Source organism: Salmo salar, chromosome ssa22 (assembly GCF_905237065.1).
Source record: "Salmo salar chromosome ssa22, Ssal_v3.1, whole genome shotgun sequence".
Lineage (NCBI taxonomy): Eukaryota > Metazoa > Chordata > Actinopteri > Salmoniformes > Salmonidae > Salmo > Salmo salar.
Window position 1 is genome coordinate 55,388,314 of NC_059463.1, and position 17,689 is coordinate 55,406,002.

Sequence of the window (17,689 nt, forward strand, 5' to 3'; positions counted from 1 at the left end):
GGGGGTAGGCTGGGGTAGCTGGGGGAGGGGGTAGGCTGGGGTAGATGAGCTGGGGAGGGGGTAGGCTGGGGTAGCTGAGCTGGGGAGGGCTCTTGCTGAAAGCCCTCTGGTTGCCTTATTTACTGCTGTGTTGTGACAGCACAGAGCCTCTCAGCATGTCAGACATGACTGGATTTAGTTCAAACTCATAGCGCTCCACTGAGACTTATGGATGGCCAGACAGGAGAGAGAGAGAGAGAGAGAGAGAGAGAAAGAGGGTGGGAGAGAAGGAGAGGGGGAGGGAAGGAGAGAAAGAGAGAGGGAAAGAGAGTGTGAGAGAGAGAGAGAGGGAGAGAGAGAGAGAGAGAGAGAGAGAGAGAGAGAGAGAGAGAGAGAGAGAGAAGTCATTGGAGAAGGGGATCCAAGGTTCCTCCCTCTGACTTCCTCCTCCAATGACCTTTGAGAGGAATGTAGGAAGCAACGACTTGATAGCTTTTAAAGTTTTCAGACACAGCCAATATATTAACTGGGCCGTGGGGTGGACTGAGCTGGGGAGGGGGTAGGCTGGGGCAGCTGAGCTGGGGAGGGGTAGGCTGGTGTAGTGACGGCTGAGCTGGGGAGGGGTAGGCTGGGGTAGGCTGGGGTAGCTGGGGAGGGGGTAGGCTGGGGTAGCTGAGCTGGGGAGGGGGTAGGCTGGGGTAGCTGAGCTGGGGAGGGGGTAGGCTGGGGTAGCTGAGCTGGGGAGGGGTAGGCTGGGGTAGCTGAGCTGGGGAGGGGGTAGGCTGGGGTAGCTGAGCTGGGGAGGGGGTAGGCTGGGGTAGCTGAGCTGGGGAGGGCTCTTGCTGAAAGCCCTCTGGTTGCCTTATTTACTGCTGTGTTGTGACAGCACAGAGCCTCTCAGCATGTCAGACATGACTGGATTTAGTTCAAACTCATAGCGCTCCACTGAGACTTATGGATGGCCAGACAGGAGAGAGAGAGAGAGAGAGAGAGAGGGAGGGAGAGAAGGAGAGGGGGAGGGAAGGAGAGAAAGAGAGAGGGAAAGAGAGAGAGGGAGAGAGAGAGAGAGAGAGAGAGAGAGAGAGAGAGAGAGAGAGAGAGAGAGAGAGAAGTCATTGGAGAAGGGGATCCAAGGTTCCTCCCTCTGACTTCCTCCTCCAATGACCTTTGAGAGGAATGTAGGAAGCAACGACTTGATAGCTTTTAAAGTTTTCAGACACAGCCAATATATTAACTGGGCCGTGGGGTAGACTGAGCTGGGGAGGGGGTAGGCTGGGGTAGCTGAGCTGGGGAGGGGGTAGGCTGGGGTAGTGACGGCTGAGCTGGGGAGGGGTAGGCTGGGGTAGACTGGGGTAGCTGGGGAGGGGGTAGCTGAGCTGGGGTAGCTGAGCTGGGGAGGGGGTAGGCTGGGGTAGCTGAGCTGGGGAGGGGGTAGGCTGGGGTAGCTGAGCTGGGGAGGGCTCTTGCTGAAAGCCCTCTGGTTGCCTTATTTACTGCTGTGTTGTGACAGCACAGAGCCTCTCAGCATGTCAGACATGACTGGATTTAGTTCAAACTCATAGCGCTCCACTGAGACTTATGGATGGCCAGACAGGAGAGAGAGAGAGAGAGAGAGAGAGGGAGGGAGAGAAGGAGAGGGGGAGGGAAGGAGAGAAAGAGAGAGGGAAAGAGTGTGAGAGAGAGAGAGTGTGAGAGAGAGAGAGAGAGAGAGAGAGAGGGAGAGAGAGGGGGAGGGAAGAGAGAGAGAGAGAGAGAGAGAGAGAGAGAAGTCATGCAGAAGAACAGCTCCTGACTTGTTATAACTTTTTGGTTGTTAAGAGCGAGATTGACACGATTAAATTAGCAAAAAATGCATAGGTAATCAAATTGTACAACTGAAGATCAACACAGGAGGAAAAGGTTGACAGAGAGTGAGTTAAAAGACCATCGTTCATAGCTAGCCAAATTCAAATCTGTCAGCTTGCTTACCATCCAGCTCTAACTGTTTACTGGTGGTAACCATAGCAACATGGCCAGCGAGGCAGCGCTAGCAGCACCAGCAGCAGCAGAGACTGAGAGATTTTCCCCCCTTTTTGTTGTTGAATATCCAGCAGAAATCAAATCAGAGAAGGGAAGAATCAACTTTAAACACAGAATTCTGAGGGAGAACCCGGAAACTTTGTTTGCCGACTGCTCACAAAACAGGACTGTTACAAACCTGTTATTTTACACAGACCACACTACTGTCTGGTATACAGCTGTAACTAGGCATTTCAGCTATACCACAAAGAAAGGCATCTGCAAGGGAAGACAAATCCACATTTTTGAGGACAGCGATAAGGGTCAGGAAAACAGGTTTCTGACGGTAAACATGTACCGGAACGGCACTATCATGGTCCAGGGCAGTGAGGCTGCACTCAGCTCTGTTGTGCAGGACTTCCCCACCCTAACGAAGATAGCAGAAAGTAAAAAAGACAAGGACAGCACCCCGACCTCTCCCCTCACCTCAGGCACCCCAACAGCAGGACTATCCTACCCCCTGCCTGCCTACAACCACCAGAGCCAAGACCACACTACCATCAGCCTGCTGAGAGACAGGCTGGCTCTGTTAGAGGTATGGGTTACTGAGCTGAAGGAGCAGCCCCCCAGCTTCACCACCTCCAGCCCAGACACAGAGCTTCTACAGGACCAGATCGACCAGTGCAGGACCCAGCTGAAGAACTCTGACCAGGAGCTGAGAGAGAGCCTTACCACAGCGCTTGAGGAGGTAAAGGCCACCATGAGGAGAGAGCCTTACCACAGCTCTTGAGGAGGTAAAGGCCACCATGAGGAGAGAGCCTTACCACAGCTCTTGAGGAGGTAAAGGCCACCATGAGGAGAGAGCTGGTGCAGGTAAAGGAGGAGATGGCAAAGGAGTTGTCTGTCATCAAGAGGGTGCTACAGCACAGAGAGCAGACTGTAGAGACTCCAAGAGAGAAGCTGCAGCCCCTCACCACCCCTAACAACCCCACTGACCCACCTTTACCCACAATCCCCCCCATACCGACAACACTTTACCCACACCCCCAGTCAACAAGGAGGCTCACATGGAGACACCTACTACAGAGAGAAGCTCTCTGCCCCCCCTGACACACCCCCACACACCCCTCCATGTACACAGGCCCTGTGTACTCCAGCCCCAGACCGTAAACACACTAATCTGGTAAAACCCACTGAGGTGGCCATCCTCATTGACTCAAATGGGAAATTCATCCAAGAAGATAAACTCTTCCCCCAACACAAGGTGTGCAAAATATGGTGCCCAAAAACACAGGATGCACCACATCCTGTCCCAGCCTGACTTTGGCACACCAGGCCACATCATTATTCACACCGGCACCAACAACCTGCGAGAGGAGCAGGAGAGAGTAGGCAGCCTGGTCAACAGAGTAGCAGAGAGGGCCTCTGAGTGGTTCCCCAACTCCCGCATCACCATCTCCACTCTGCTGCCCCGCAAAGACTTTCATCCCCGTACCATTCAGAAAGTCAACGCTGACATCACCAGAGGGTGTGGTCTACTCCAGAACGTACACATGCTCACCACCCAACAATCACTCCAGAGCATCTGCACGACCACTCCCACCTGAGGAAGCAGACTGTAGGGATGTTTGCCGAGTCTCTAAAGGACGTGGCACTTGGTAGACAAACACCCCATGCCGCACTGGACAGAGGACCACCCAGAGACCCCTACCAGACCACTGCAGCACCAAGGAGCCCCAGGCCCCTTCAACGCCACACCAGACCCAGCGCACCCCACAGGCCCCACCCACCACCAGAGCATCACCACTTCCATCGGCTTAGCCAGACCGGACCGGGCCCAGCCTACTACCCCACACCAGACCTCCACCTCTACCAGACCAGCGAGGAAGCCCCCCGGCAAAGACCTGGACCCCCTCCACTCCACAGGGCCCAGCCTACTACCCCACACCAGACCTCCACCTCTACCAGACCAGAGAGGAAGCCCCACGGCCCAGACCTGGCCCTCCTCCACTCCACAGTGCCCAGCCTACTACCAGACCACCACCTCTACCAGACCAGAGAGGAAGCCCCACGGCCCAGACCTGGCCCTCCTCCACTCCACAGTGCCCAGCCTACTACCAGACCACCACCTCTACCAGACCAGAGAGGAAGCCCCACGGCCCAGACCTGGCCCTCCTCCACTCCACAGGGCCCAACAGCAGGACCAGCGCAGCTACGCAGAGGTCGTCAGAGGACAGGAGAACCCTGTAGGATTAATTGAGATTAAACAGCTCCTCCAATACATCTGCACTAAACACACATGGATGCATGCACACACACACACACACACACACACACACACACACACACACACACACACACACACACACACACACACACACACACACACACCTATTGTACTAGAATGTACTTGTTCAATGAATAGGAATAGTTATATATATATAACAGAAAGAATGTTAGCTGTTATCCTGTTTATCTCTTAACAACTTATTAGTTAGTAGTTACTGTATTTCTGACTGCTATTCTTTCTTTTTGCAACATGAAACCACTATCAGTTAGCATGTAGAACATTCAGGGCCTAAACTCATCAACCTATCAGTTAGCATGTGGAACATTCAGGGTCTAAACTCATCAACCTATCAGTTAGCATGTGGAACATTCAGGGCCTAAACTCATCAACCTATCAGTTAGCATGTGGAACATTCAGGGTCTAAACTCATCAACCTATCAGTTAGCATGTGGAACATTCAGGGCCTAAACTCATCAACCTATCAGTTAGCATGTGGAACATTCAGGGTCTAAACTCATCAACCTATCAGTTATCATGTGGAACATTCAGGGTCTAAACTCATCAACCTATCAGTTAGCATGTGGAACATTCAGGGCCTAAACTCATCAACCTATCAGTAGCATGTGGAACATTCAGGGCATAAACTCATCAACCTATCAGTTAGCATGTGGAACATTCAGGGTCTAAACTCATAAACCTATCAGTTAGCATGTGGAACATTCAGGGCCTAAACTCATCAACCTATCAGTTAGCATGTGGAACATTCAGGGCCTAAACTCATCAACCTATCAGTTAGCATGTGGAACATTCAGGGTCTAAACTCATCAACCTATCAGTTAGCATGTGGAACATTCAGGGCCTAAACTCATCAACCTATCAGAAAGCATGTGGAACATTCAGGGCCTAAACTCATCAACCTATCAGAAAGCATGTGGAACATTCAGGGTCTAAACTCATCAACCTATCAGGTAGCATGTGGAACATTCAGGGTCTAAACTCATCAACCTATCAGGTAGCATGTGGAACATTCAGGGTCTAAACTCATCAACCTATCAGTTAGCATGTGGAACATTCAGGGTCTAAACTCATCAACCTATCAGTTAGCATGTGGAACATTCAGGGTCTAAACTCATCAACCTATCAGTTAGCATGTGGAACATTCAGGGTCTAAACTCATCAACCTATCAGTTAGCATGTGGAACATTCAGGGTCTAAACTCATCAACCTATCAGTTAGCATGTGGAACATTCAGGGCCTAAACTCATCAACCTATCAGTTAGAATGTGGAACATTCAGGGTCTAAACTCATCAACCTATCAGTTAGCATGTGGAACATTCAGGGCATAAACTCATCAACCTATCAGTTAGCATGTGGAACATTCAGGGTCTAAACTCATCAACCTATCAGTTAGCATGTGGAACATTCAGGGCCTAAACTCATCAACCTATCAGTTAGCATGTGGAACATTCAGGGTCTAAACTCATCAACCTATCAGTTAGCATGTGGAACATTCAGGGTCTAAACTCATCAACCTATCAGTTAGCATGTGGAACATTCAGGGCCTAAACTCATCAACCTATCAGAAAGCATGTGGAACATTCAGGGCCTAAACTCATCAACCTATCAGTTAGCATGTGGAACATTCAGGGCCTAAACTCATCAACCTATCAGTTAGTATGTGGAACATTCAGGGTCTAAACCCGTCAACCTATCAGTTAGCATGTGGAACATTCAGGGTCTAAACTCATCAACCTATCAGTTAGCATGTGGAACATTCAGGGTCTAAACTCATCAACCTATCAGTTAGCATGTGGAACATTCAGGGTCTAAACTCATCAACCTATCAGTTAGCATGTGGAACATTCAGGGTCTAAACTCATCAACCTATCAGTTAGCATGTGGAACATTCAGGGTCTAAACTCATCAACCTATCAGTTAGCATGTGGAACATTCAGGGTCTAAACTCATCAACCTATCAGTTATCATGTGGAACCTTTGGACTGAAGAGTTTAGCACTGGAGTTCAACAAGAATCTGAAAGATGTTGACGTCATCATTCTGCAGGAGACATGGTGTAAGGCTGACATTGTCACTCACTGTCCCACAGGCTACAGAGAGGTCATTGTGCCATCACAAAAACACAGCTCTGTCAATAGAGGCAGAGACTCTGGAGGATTGATCATTTGGTACAAATCTGAACTACAAAATCTAATTGATCCCCTCAAAATTGGTAAATATCACATTTGGTTAAAACTGAAAAAAGAACTTGTACTGACAGAAAAAGATGTGTTCCTTTGTGCAATATATATATCCCCCCCTCAGAATCCCCATATTACTCAGAGGAGATCTTCCCCAGTCTTGAGGAAGAGACGTGCCATTTCCAGGCCCAGGGAAATGTGCTCATCTGTGGGGACACAAATGCGCGCACAGGAACACTACCTGATCTAACGACCACATGAGGGGACAGCTTTGTTATAGGCCATACTGTTTCTAACTGTCTTCATCTTCCCCATAGAAACAACAGTGACAGCACCGTCAACAAAATGGAAGGGATCTGTTGCAGCTCTGTAGAAGCCTGGGTCTGTACTTTGTCAATGGTAGGTTAGGGGGGACTCTTTGGGGAGATTTACCTACTGCTCACCTCTTGGCCACAGTACATATGATTACAGACATTGACCCCTTCTCTCTCAGATCATTCACTGTCAAGCCACTAACACCTCTGTCTGATCACAGCCAAATTATGTTGTTCCTCAAAAGAACAGACATGGAAACAAACACACATTCACAGCCCAGTAAGCTGTACAACATCAGAAAGTCATGCAGATGGGCCCAAAACAGCACAGAAGAATACCAGAAAGCAACCAGTAACCAAACTATCCAAACACTCTTAGATAACTTTCTGGATAGCACATTCATTCACAGTAAAGAAGGCATCAATCTAGCAGTAAAAACATCAACTATATATTCAGGCAAACGGCAAAAGAAGCACAATTGAAATTGACAAAAAACGAAACAAAAAAGATCACAGATGACAACTGGTTTGATGCAGATTGTAAAATTATAAGGAAGAAACTTAGAACACTATCCAACCAAAAGCATAGAGACCCAAACAATGGTGAATTATGCCTTCATTACTGTGAGACTTTAAAATTCTATAAAACGTACACTCAGAACCAAAAAAGCACAGTACAACAGCAAGCAGCTGACACTAATTGAGGAGTCCATAACCACAAACAACTTCTGGCAAAATTGAAAAAAAAAAAAAAAAAAAAATCGAAACAAGAGGAATTAGCAATACAAAATGGTGACATATGGACAACCCATTTTAAAACACTCTACAACACCGTTCAAATTGACACAAACGCAGAACAATGCCAAATTCATTAGAAGTTGAATGGATTAGAAACAGCTATAAAGGACAATCAAAATCCATTGGACTCCCCAATTACTGACCAGGAGCTCTATAAGAAACTTCAGGCTCTCAAATGTAAAAAAGCATGCGGACCTGATGCCATCCTAACTGAGATGCTCAAACTTACTAGTCCAAAATTTCAATTGGCTATATTAAAACTGTTTAATTTGATCCTGAGTGTTGGTTATTTCCCTGACATCTGGAATCAAGGAATCATAACCCCAATCTTTAAGAACGGAGACAAATTTGACCCTAACAATTACAGAGGCATTTGTGTGAACAGTAACCTGGGGAAGGTTTTCTGTAGTATTATAAATGTAAGCGTTCTAAACTTCCTTAATAAGCACAATGTCTTGAGTAAAAGCCAAATTGGATTTATACCAAAACATCGCACAACTGATCATATTTTCACCCTACACACCCTGATAGATAAACATGTCCACCAAAATAATACCAAAATATATGCTTGCTTTATCGACTTCCAAAAAGCATTTGATTCTATTTGGCATACAGGACTGTTCTACAAAGTTATTGAAAGTGGTGTAGGGGGTAAAACATATGACATAATTAAATCAATGCATACTGGCTATACGTGCAGCATTAAAATTGCCAAGAAAAGAACTGAATTCTTTAACCAGGGGCAGGGCCGTCGTCAGGGTTGCAATCTGAGCCCTGCACTCTTCAAAATTTACATCAACGAATTGGCCACTATTCTAGAAAAATCATCAGCCCCTGGTGTTAGTCTCCACAATTCAGAAGTTAAATGCCTACTCTTCGCAGATGACCTATGCCTGCTGTCACCCACAGCACATGGCCTACAACAGAGTCTGGACCTGCTAGAGCAGTACTGCCAGACCTGGGCCCTGGCAGTAAACCCCAAAAAGACTCAAATAATGATTTTCCAGAGAAGATCCAGATCTCAGGGAATTAGACCAAAGTTCTCAACTGGTACAAAATATATAGAGTACTGTACACACTACAATTACTGAGGTTTAAAAATAAGCTCAAATGGACACCATAATGAGGCAGTGAATGAAATGAGAGAGAAAGCACGCAGGGCATTCTACGCCATTAAAAAGCAAATTCAAATTCAAATACCTATTAAAATTAGGCTAAAACTAATTGAATATGTCATTGAACCAATTGCACTTTATGGCAGCGAGGTGTGGGGTCCACTTGCAAAACAAGATTTCATCAAATGGGACAAACACCCCATTGAAATCCTGCATGCAGAGTTCTGTAAGATTTTCCTACATGTCCAGAGGAAAACTACAAACAATGCATGCAGGGCAGAATTAGGCCAATATCCACTAATAATAAAAACTCAAAAAAGAGCAATTAAGTTTTGGAAACATCTAAAATACAGTGACCCCTCTCATATCATTACCAAGCCCTGCAATGCCAAGAGCTGAGCAAAGAAAATAGTTCCCTCATCCAGCTGGTCCTGGGGCTGAGTTCACAAACCTGTTCTACTAACACACTGAAGCTTCAGGACCAGAACATCCAATCAATCAGAAAAAAACAAAATGACATCAGAGTCAAAACAAAACTGCATTGCTTATTGGGAAACACAAGCACAAACACAAAGCAAAACGCTGTGCTATCTGGCCCTAAATCGACAGTACACCATGGCAAACTATTTTACCATGGTTACTGATCAAAACCTTAGAAAAACCTTGACAAAGTACAGGCTCAGTGAGCACAGCCTTGCCATTGAGAAGGGTAGACACAGGAACACCTGGCTTCCTGTAGAGGAAAGACTGTGCAACCACTGCACAACAGCAGAACCTGAGACGGAGCTGCATTTCCTGATAAAATGTCAAAAATATAAAACAATTAGAGTGTCATTTTCTCAAATTTGAAACCCTTATTCAAGGTTTAAAGACCTCTCTGATGAGGATAGGCTCCCCGTCCTGTTGGGGGAGGACACAGAGAGCTGTGGGTTGGCAGTGCACTACATTGCTGCCTGCCATAAGATGAGGGACAGTGTCTGACAGACCAATCAACCTGCACATGTCCTCTACTGTATGCTTATTGTTATTGTTCAATGTATGGTTATTTTGACCCTTGGTTATTGTTGTTACTGTTGTCCCGTTGACAATTTTGATTCTCATTTTTATTTATTTTTATATTGTAAATATCCAAAATAAGCTTTGGCAATATGTACATTGTTACGTCATGCCAATAAAGCGAATTGAATTGAATTGAGAGAGAGAGAGAGAAAGAGAGAGAGAGAGAGAGAGAGAGAGAGAGAGAGAGAGAGAGAGAGAGAGAGAGAGAGAGAGAGAGAGAGAGAGAGAGATGACATCATTATGATATCACCGTAACCAGTTTTGCCCATTGGGTTAGAGTCAACATTGAAACAGAGAACAGTGGTGGAATGAGGTGTCTGTCTGACTGACTGAATAATAACATGTTTATGTCTGTTATGTGGCAGTGTTTCTTGCATAGCAGACAAAGTATTGCTAGCTAAACTTACATAATTTGGAATGTGCAGCACCTGTGATGTGGTCTGTCTGTGTGTGTGTGTGTGTGTGTGTGTGTGTGTGTGTGTGTGTGTGTGTGTGTGTGTGTGTGTGTGTGTGTGTGTGTGTGTGTGTGTGTGTGTGTGTGTGTGTGTGTGTGTGTGTGTGTGTGTGTGTGTGGCAGTGTTTCTTACGTCATTTGGAATGAGTAGCTCCTGTGATGTGGTCTGTGAATTGGAGTCCATTCCTGATGGGAGATAAGAGAGGTAACTAAACCCTAGGGAAATCACACAGTCAATTAAAACATGGCAAAATCACACAATAAAAAGAATGCATTTTCCAGTTAAAAGCCCAGTTATATAATGGGGAATAAAACATTACAACATGTCACACATTTCTGTATGCTTTATGTGCTGGTGATCAATCTGCTGTTGGATACCTTCACCTCTCTGAAACATATTCAGTGTGGAAGTGTGAAGAACTGCTTTTCAACCCATATCATCTGCGTGCCTCAAGACCGCCTTGGCATTGCTTGGGGAGTTAACGCAAGTCTTTACAGATGCTGTATCTTAATCTGACCCAGTTTTTCACAGCAGGAAAATTATCCTCCAGCAACAGGAAATTTGAATCTTTATGTGGATTATAATTAATGAACAATTTTTATAGGGGTAGATTCGTTAAACCATGAAAACAATACAAGTTTTCATTTCCTGCTGTACAGGAAAATTCCTGCAACAACAGGATGATCAAATTAAGATATGTCATCTCTAAGGAAGTCTTTATGCTTCTATTTCTGCTCTGTTTCTACTCCACTGTTTCTCATCCTCCTCTCCTGTTCACAGCAGGGATGGGATATGTAGCTTGGCTTTCTAAACAGACCGTGTTTTTTAATAGACTGTAACACTGCCTTGACTGATGAGCTTTTACCTGTAACATAATACGACCTCCCATTCATCCTTTCCTCTCCTCTCCTCTCCTCTCCTCTCCTCTCCTCTCCTCTCCTCTCCTCTCCTCTCCTCTCCTCTCCTCTCCTCTCCTCTCCTCTCCTCTCCTCACCGCTCCTTTCTCTCTCTCTCTTCGCCTCTCGTCTCCTTGCCTCTCTCTCTCTCCCCTCATCTCGTCTCCTCTCTCTCCTCTCCTCTCGTCTCCTCTCGTCTCCACTCGTCTCGTTTCCTCTAGTCTCCACTCGTCTCATTTCTTCTACTCTCCTCTCTCTCTCATCTCCTCGCCTCCTCTCCTCTCCTTTCGTCTCCTCTCCTGTCTCTCTCCACTCCTCTCGTCTCCTCTCTCTCCTCTCCTTTTGTCTCCTCTCCTCTCTCTCTCCTTTCCTCTCGTCTCCTCTCTCTCTCCTCTCTTCTCATCTCGTCTCCTCTCTCTCCCCTCTCTTCTCTCTCTCTCTCCTCTCATCTCCTCGCCTCTCGTCTCCTCTCTCTCCTCTAATCTCCTCGCTCTCTCTCATTCTCTCTAAATCACTGCTTTAGCTACAGACAGTGGAAGCTATTATTGTGTTGCTGTTATGCATTTTGAAGCTTATAAAGAAATGCTTTTATTCATTTTGAAGCTTGTAAAGAAACACCATTATGCATTTCAAGCGTGTAAATAAACAACAAAAACATAATTTATGCACTCTCTCTACATTGAAGTACATGTTTAGCCTTCTATTGATGCTCTACACGACACAGCAAGCTTCTCATTTATATCAATATATCTCTCTACAGTGCTGACTGACTGATTCCGTCATGAATCATCAATACATATTTATTATGATGAGGCATGTCTGCCTGGAGAGGATCTGAAGAAGAGCAGGGAAGGAGGAAATACTACTTCCTCATCTATTGACAAAAGAAAGCTCCTCGTTGGTTCCCTTTGAAATCTGTAATGGACTGTTAAAGCCTCCTGCTGCTGTGTAGGTGTCTCAAATGGCACCCTATTCCATATGTATGGCACCCTCTTCCATGTGTACGGCACCCTATTCCCTGTGTACGGCACCCTATTCCCTGTGTATGGCACCTTATTCCCTATGTATGGCACCCTCTTCCCTATGTATGGCACCCTATTCCCTGTGTATGGCACCCTATTCCCTATGTATGACACCCTATTCCCTGTGTATGGCACCCTATTACCTGTGTATGTCAGCCTATTCTCTGTGTATGGCACCCTATTCCTTATGTATGACACCCTATTCCCTGTGTATGACACCCTATTCCCTACGTACAGTATGGTACCCTATTCCCTATGTATGGCACCCTATTCCCTACATACAATATGGTACCCTATTCCCTATGTATGGCACCCTATTCCTTACGTACAGTATGGTACCCTATTCCATATGTATGGCATCCTATTCCCTATGTATGGCACCCTAATCCCTATGTATGGCACCCTATTCCCTACATATGGCATCCTATACCCTATGTATGACACCATATTCCCTATTCACTACTTTTGACCAGAGCCCTAGCACTATGAAGGGAATACGATGCTATTTGGGACGCAGGCGCTGAAAACCTTGGGAGAAGAGAGGAGAGCTATCTTGGCCCTGTTCCCCATCTGTGTCTATCCCTGCCTGGATCAGGTATAATCTACACATACCATATGGACCATGGATGGACAGGTCTGGAGCTAACATAGAGGCAGAATGGGAGCCGCATAGACCTATCTTTCCTCTGATTCAGAGGGGCTTTCTGGACTCTGAGGGTTCTTTAAAGGGACAGGATTCAGAGGGGCTTTCTGGACTCTGAGGGTTCTTTAAAGGGACAGGATTCAGAGGGGCTTTCTGGACTCTGAGGGTTCTTTAAAGGGACAGGATTCAGAGGGGCTTTCTGGACTCTGAGGGTTCTTTAAAGGGACTGGATTCATTCGTTGTAGGAAGGTCGTTGTAGGAAGGTCGTTGTAGGAAGGTCGTTGTAGGAAGGTCGTTGTAGGAAGGACATTGTAGGAAGGACGTTGTAGGAAGGTCGTTGTAGGAAGGACATTGTAGGAAGGTCGTTGTAGGAAGGTCGTTGTAGGAAGGACGTTGTGGGAAGGACGTTGTGGGAAGGTCGTTGTAGGAAGGACATTGTAGGAAGGTCGTTGTAGGAAGGTCGTTGTAGGAAGGTCGTTGTAGGAAGGTCGTTGTAGGAAGGACGTTGTAGGAAGGTCGTTGTAGGAAGGACGTTGTAAGAACTCAAACAAAGTAACTTCAAAGTCAGTCAGAGCTGTCAGACTGATTACGGTCTGTTCTCCCTCTGTGTGTCACCTTTCACTGTCTCACCCTCTACCTCTCTCCCCCTCTACCTCTCCTCCTCTTCCTCTCTCCCTGTCTCCCCCTCTACCTCTCCTCCTCTTCCTCTCTCCCTGTCTCCCCCTCTACCTCTCTCCCCCTCTACCTCTCCTCCTCTTCCTCTCTCCCTGTCTCCCCCTCTACCTTTCCTCCTCTTTCTCTCTCCCTGTCTCCCCCTCTACCTCTCTCCCCTCTACCTCTCCTCCTCTTCCTCTCTCCCTGTCTCCCCCTCTACCTCTCCTCCTCTTCCTCTCTCCCCCTCTACCTCTCTCCCCCTCTACCTCTCCTCTTCTTCCTCTCTCCCTGTCTCCCCCTCTACCTCTCCTCCTCTTCCTCTCTCCCTGTCTCCCCCCTCTACCTCTCTCCCCCTCTACCTTTCCTCCTCTTCCTCTCTCCCTGTCTCCCCCTCTCCTCCTCTTCCTCTCCCCCTGTCTCCCCCTCTACCTCTCTCCCCCTCTACCTCTCCTCCTCTTCCTCTCTCCCTGTCTCCCCCTCTACCTCTCCTCCTCTTCCTCTCTCCCTGTCTCCCCCTCTACCTCTCTCCCCCACTACCTTTCCTCCTCCTCCTCTTCCTCTCTCCCTGTCTCACCCTCTACCTCTCTTCCCCTCTACCTCTCCTCCTCTTCCTCTCTCTCCGTCTCCCTCTCTACCTCGCTCCTCCTCTACCTCGCCCCTCTTCCTCTCTCCCTGTCTCCCCCTTTACCTCTCCCTCTCCCCATCTACTCTCCCCCTCTACCTCTCTCCCCCTCTACCTCTCCTCCTCTTCCTCTCTCCCTGTCTCCCCCTCTACCTCTCTCCCCCTCTACCTCTCCTCCTCTTCCTCTAACCCTGTCTCCCCCTCTACCTCTCCTCCTCTTCCTCTCTCCCTGTCTCCACCTCTACCTCTCTCCCCCTCTACCTCTCCTCCTCCTCCTCTTCCTCTCTCCCTGTCTCCCCCTCTACCTCTCCCCCTTTCCCCCTCTACATCTCTCCCCCTCTACCTCTCCTCCACTTCCTCTCTCCATGTCTCCTCCTCTACCTACCTTCCTGGCTCGCCCTCTCCGTATCAGCACCTCTACCCACTCAGGTCCCAGCAGCTCTCCTTCAGGAAGTAGTCCCCTGAATAGCCACCATCCCCAGGGGTGTACCGGGTACAGTACGTACCAGGTATGACAGAGTTGGTCTGCTGTTGGGTCATCTGGGCGGCCAGGCCTTGTTGCTGCATAGACAACTGGTGAAGCTTGGCCAACTGAAACACAGGGGGTAGACAGACAGACAGGCGGTGAAGGGAGAGAGGCAGACAGATGAGAGGATAAGCAGAGAGAGAGTCAGATAGATAGATAGATAGATAGATAGATAGATAGATAGATAGATAGATAGATAGATAGATAGATAGATAGATAGATAGATAGATAGATAGATAGATAGATAGATAGATAGATAGATAGATAGATAGATAGATAGATAGATAGATAGATAGATAGATAGATAGATAGATAGATAGATAGGTAGGTAGGTAGGTAGGTAGGTAGGTAGGTAGGTAGGTAGGTAGGTAGGAGATAGATAGATCATAGGTCACAGCATGATCAGCATACATACCTCTGAATGTGGAATGCCATATTGGTTCTGTACAGCGTACGTCTGTAAGTAAGAAGAAAAACCAAAAAACAATTAAGTGAAACGTTGAATGACTAACAATCTCTCTATCAAGGCTGTTGAAGTTGTTATTTTACCAGGTAAATGTCATTGAGTTTAAACAAACTGTTCTTCTGGGGGAGACATGCTGTCGCTCATCTGAGAGAAGTTTAGGAATAACTGCGATTTTACTCTCAGCATCAAAGGCAATGAGTGGTTGGTTCAGTCGGTAGTGAGACATGCTGCTGAGGGAGAGAAAGACTGTGTGTGTGTGTGTGTGTTGTTCCCACTGGCCTCCTTATATAAGACTGTTTAAGATTTTAACCCCGTGCACAGCAGAAACACGAGCAGCTCTAACTCTGTCTGACTCTCTAAATTACCCCTAGTACAGGAACAGGAAGTGGGTTACTGTTTAGGCTAGTACAGGAACAGGAAGTGGGTTACTGTTTAGGCTAGTACAGGAACATGAAGTGGGTTACTGTTTAGGCTAGTACAGGAACAGGAAGTGGGTTACTGTTTAGGCTAGTACAGGAACATGAAGTGGGTTACTGTTTAGGCTAGTACAGGAACAGGAAGTGGGTTACTGTTTAGGCTAGCACAGGAACATGAAGTGGGTTACTGTTTAGGCTAGTACAGGAACAGGAAGTGGGTTACTGTTTAGGCTAGTACAGGAACATGAAGTGGGTTACTGTTTAGGCTAGCACAGGAACATGAAGTGGGTTACTGTTTAGGCTAGTACAGGAACAGGAAGTGGGTTACTGTTTAGGCTAGTACAGGAACATGGAGTGGGTTACTGTTTAGGCTAGTACAGGAACATGAAGCTGATGAAATGGGTAACTGTTTAGGCTAGTACAGGAACATGAAGCTGATGAAGTGGGTTAATGTTTAGGCTAGTACAGGAACATGAAGTGGGTTACTGTTTAGGCTAGTACAGGAACAGGAAGTGGGTTACTGTTTAGGCTAGTACAGGAACATGAAGTGGGTTACTGTTTAGGCTAGTACAGGAACAGGAAGTGGGTTACTGTTTAGGCTAGTACAGGAACAGGAAGTGGGTTACTGTTTAGGCTAGCACAGGAACATGAAGTGGGTTACTGTTTAGGCTAGTACAGGAACATGAAGTGGGTTACTGTTTAGGCTAGTACAGGAACATGGAGTGGGTTACTGTTTAGGCTAGTACAGGAACAGGAAGTGGGTTACTGTTTAGGCTAGTACAGGAACAGGAAGTGGGTTACTGTTTAGGCTAGTACAGGAACATGAAGTGGGTTACTGTTTAGGCTAGTACAGGAACATGAAGTGGGTTACTGTTTAGGCTAGTACAGGAACATGGAGTGGGTTACTATTTAGGCTAGTACAGGAATAGGAAGTGGGTTACTGTTTAGGCTAGTACAGGAACATGAAGCTGATGAAGTGGGTTACTGTTTAGGCTAGTACAGGAACATGAAGTGGGTTACTGTTTAGGCTAGTACAGGAACATGAAGCTGATGAAGTGGGTAAATGTTTAGGCTAGTACAGGAACATGAAGTGGGTTACTGTTTAGGCTAGTACAGGAACATGAAGCTGATGAAGTGGGTTAATGTTTAGGCTAGTACAGGAACAGGAAGTGGGTTACTGTTTAGGCTAGCACAGGAACATGAAGCTGATGAAGTGGGTTAATGTTTAGGCTAATAAGAGCAGTACATTTCATGAGGAAGTTGTGAATCTGTTTAGTTGAACAGTTCTAGTGCAGGACCTCTAATAAAGGTGGGAGGGACACCAGGGACGTTAGACTAGTGTGTGTGTGTGTGTGTGTGTGTGTGTGTGTGTGTGTGTGTGTGTGTGTGTGTGTGTGTGTGTGTGTGTGTGTGTGTGTGTGTGTGTGTGTGTGTGTGTGTGTGTGTGTGTGTGTGTGTGTGTTTGTGTTTCGTCTCAACAGGGATTCCATTTCCCTGCAACATGTACTGCAGTGTGTGCGTGTATGGGTGTGTGTTTTGTCTCAACAGGGATTCTATTTCCCTGAAACATGTACTGCAGTGTGTGTGTGTGCGCATGTGTGTGTGTGTGTGTGTGTGTGTGTGTGTGTGTGTGTGTGTGTGTGTGTGTGTGTGTGTGTGTGTGTGTGTGTGTGTGTGTGTGTGTGTGTGTGTGTGTGTGTGTGTGTGTGTGTGTGTGTGTGAGGCTCCTCCGTCTAAATGACATTGCTTATTTACTTTATTATTTCTCTCTCCTCCTCCTTCCTCCTCTTCTTCTTCTGTCTATACTCTGCTCTGCATGCTCGTAAATAATGTATAAAAGCATTAATCTCCTTGCCGAACCACTTAACACGGCGTAATCTCCCTCCACCACCCTCTCCTTTCCCCTGCACCTCTCCTTTCCCCAGCACCTCTCCTTTCCCCGCACCTCTCCTCTCCCCCGCACCTCTCCTCTCTCCTAATCTTTTCCCATCTCCTCTGTTCTCTCCCCCTCTCATCTCCTCTCCCGCTCACTCTCCCATGCAGAGTCTTCATTAACGCTAGCTGCTAGGATGGTGATAGCCAACCAAGCAGCACCGATCTCCACTCCATTCTGAGGATGCTCCCAAAGTTCCAGTCCAGCCTGCCGCTGACACCCATCATATAGACAACACTCTGGCTTTGGTCTCTGTTTCTCTCTATGTCTCTCTCTCTTTCTCTCTGTCTCTTTCTCTCTCTCTG

The 17,689-nt window shown here is 46.9% G+C and overlaps 1 protein-coding gene across 2 annotated transcripts in view; it reads right to left on the reverse strand.

Annotated features, from left to right (window-relative positions):
• pcbp4 (poly(rC) binding protein 4) overlaps positions 1–17,689 on the reverse strand; it is a 145,069-nt gene that overhangs the window by 10,109 nt on the left and 117,271 nt on the right. For both annotated transcript variants that reach the window (XM_014168308.2, XM_014168310.2), the window contains exons 10-12: positions 14,985–15,026; positions 14,550–14,634; positions 10,339–10,391 (exon numbers count right to left, since the gene is read on the reverse strand). In XM_014168308.2, coding sequence (XP_014023783.2) covers positions 10,339–10,391; positions 14,550–14,634; positions 14,985–15,026 — 180 coding nt within the window. The remainder of the gene's footprint in view (positions 1–10,338; positions 10,392–14,549; positions 14,635–14,984; positions 15,027–17,689) is intronic.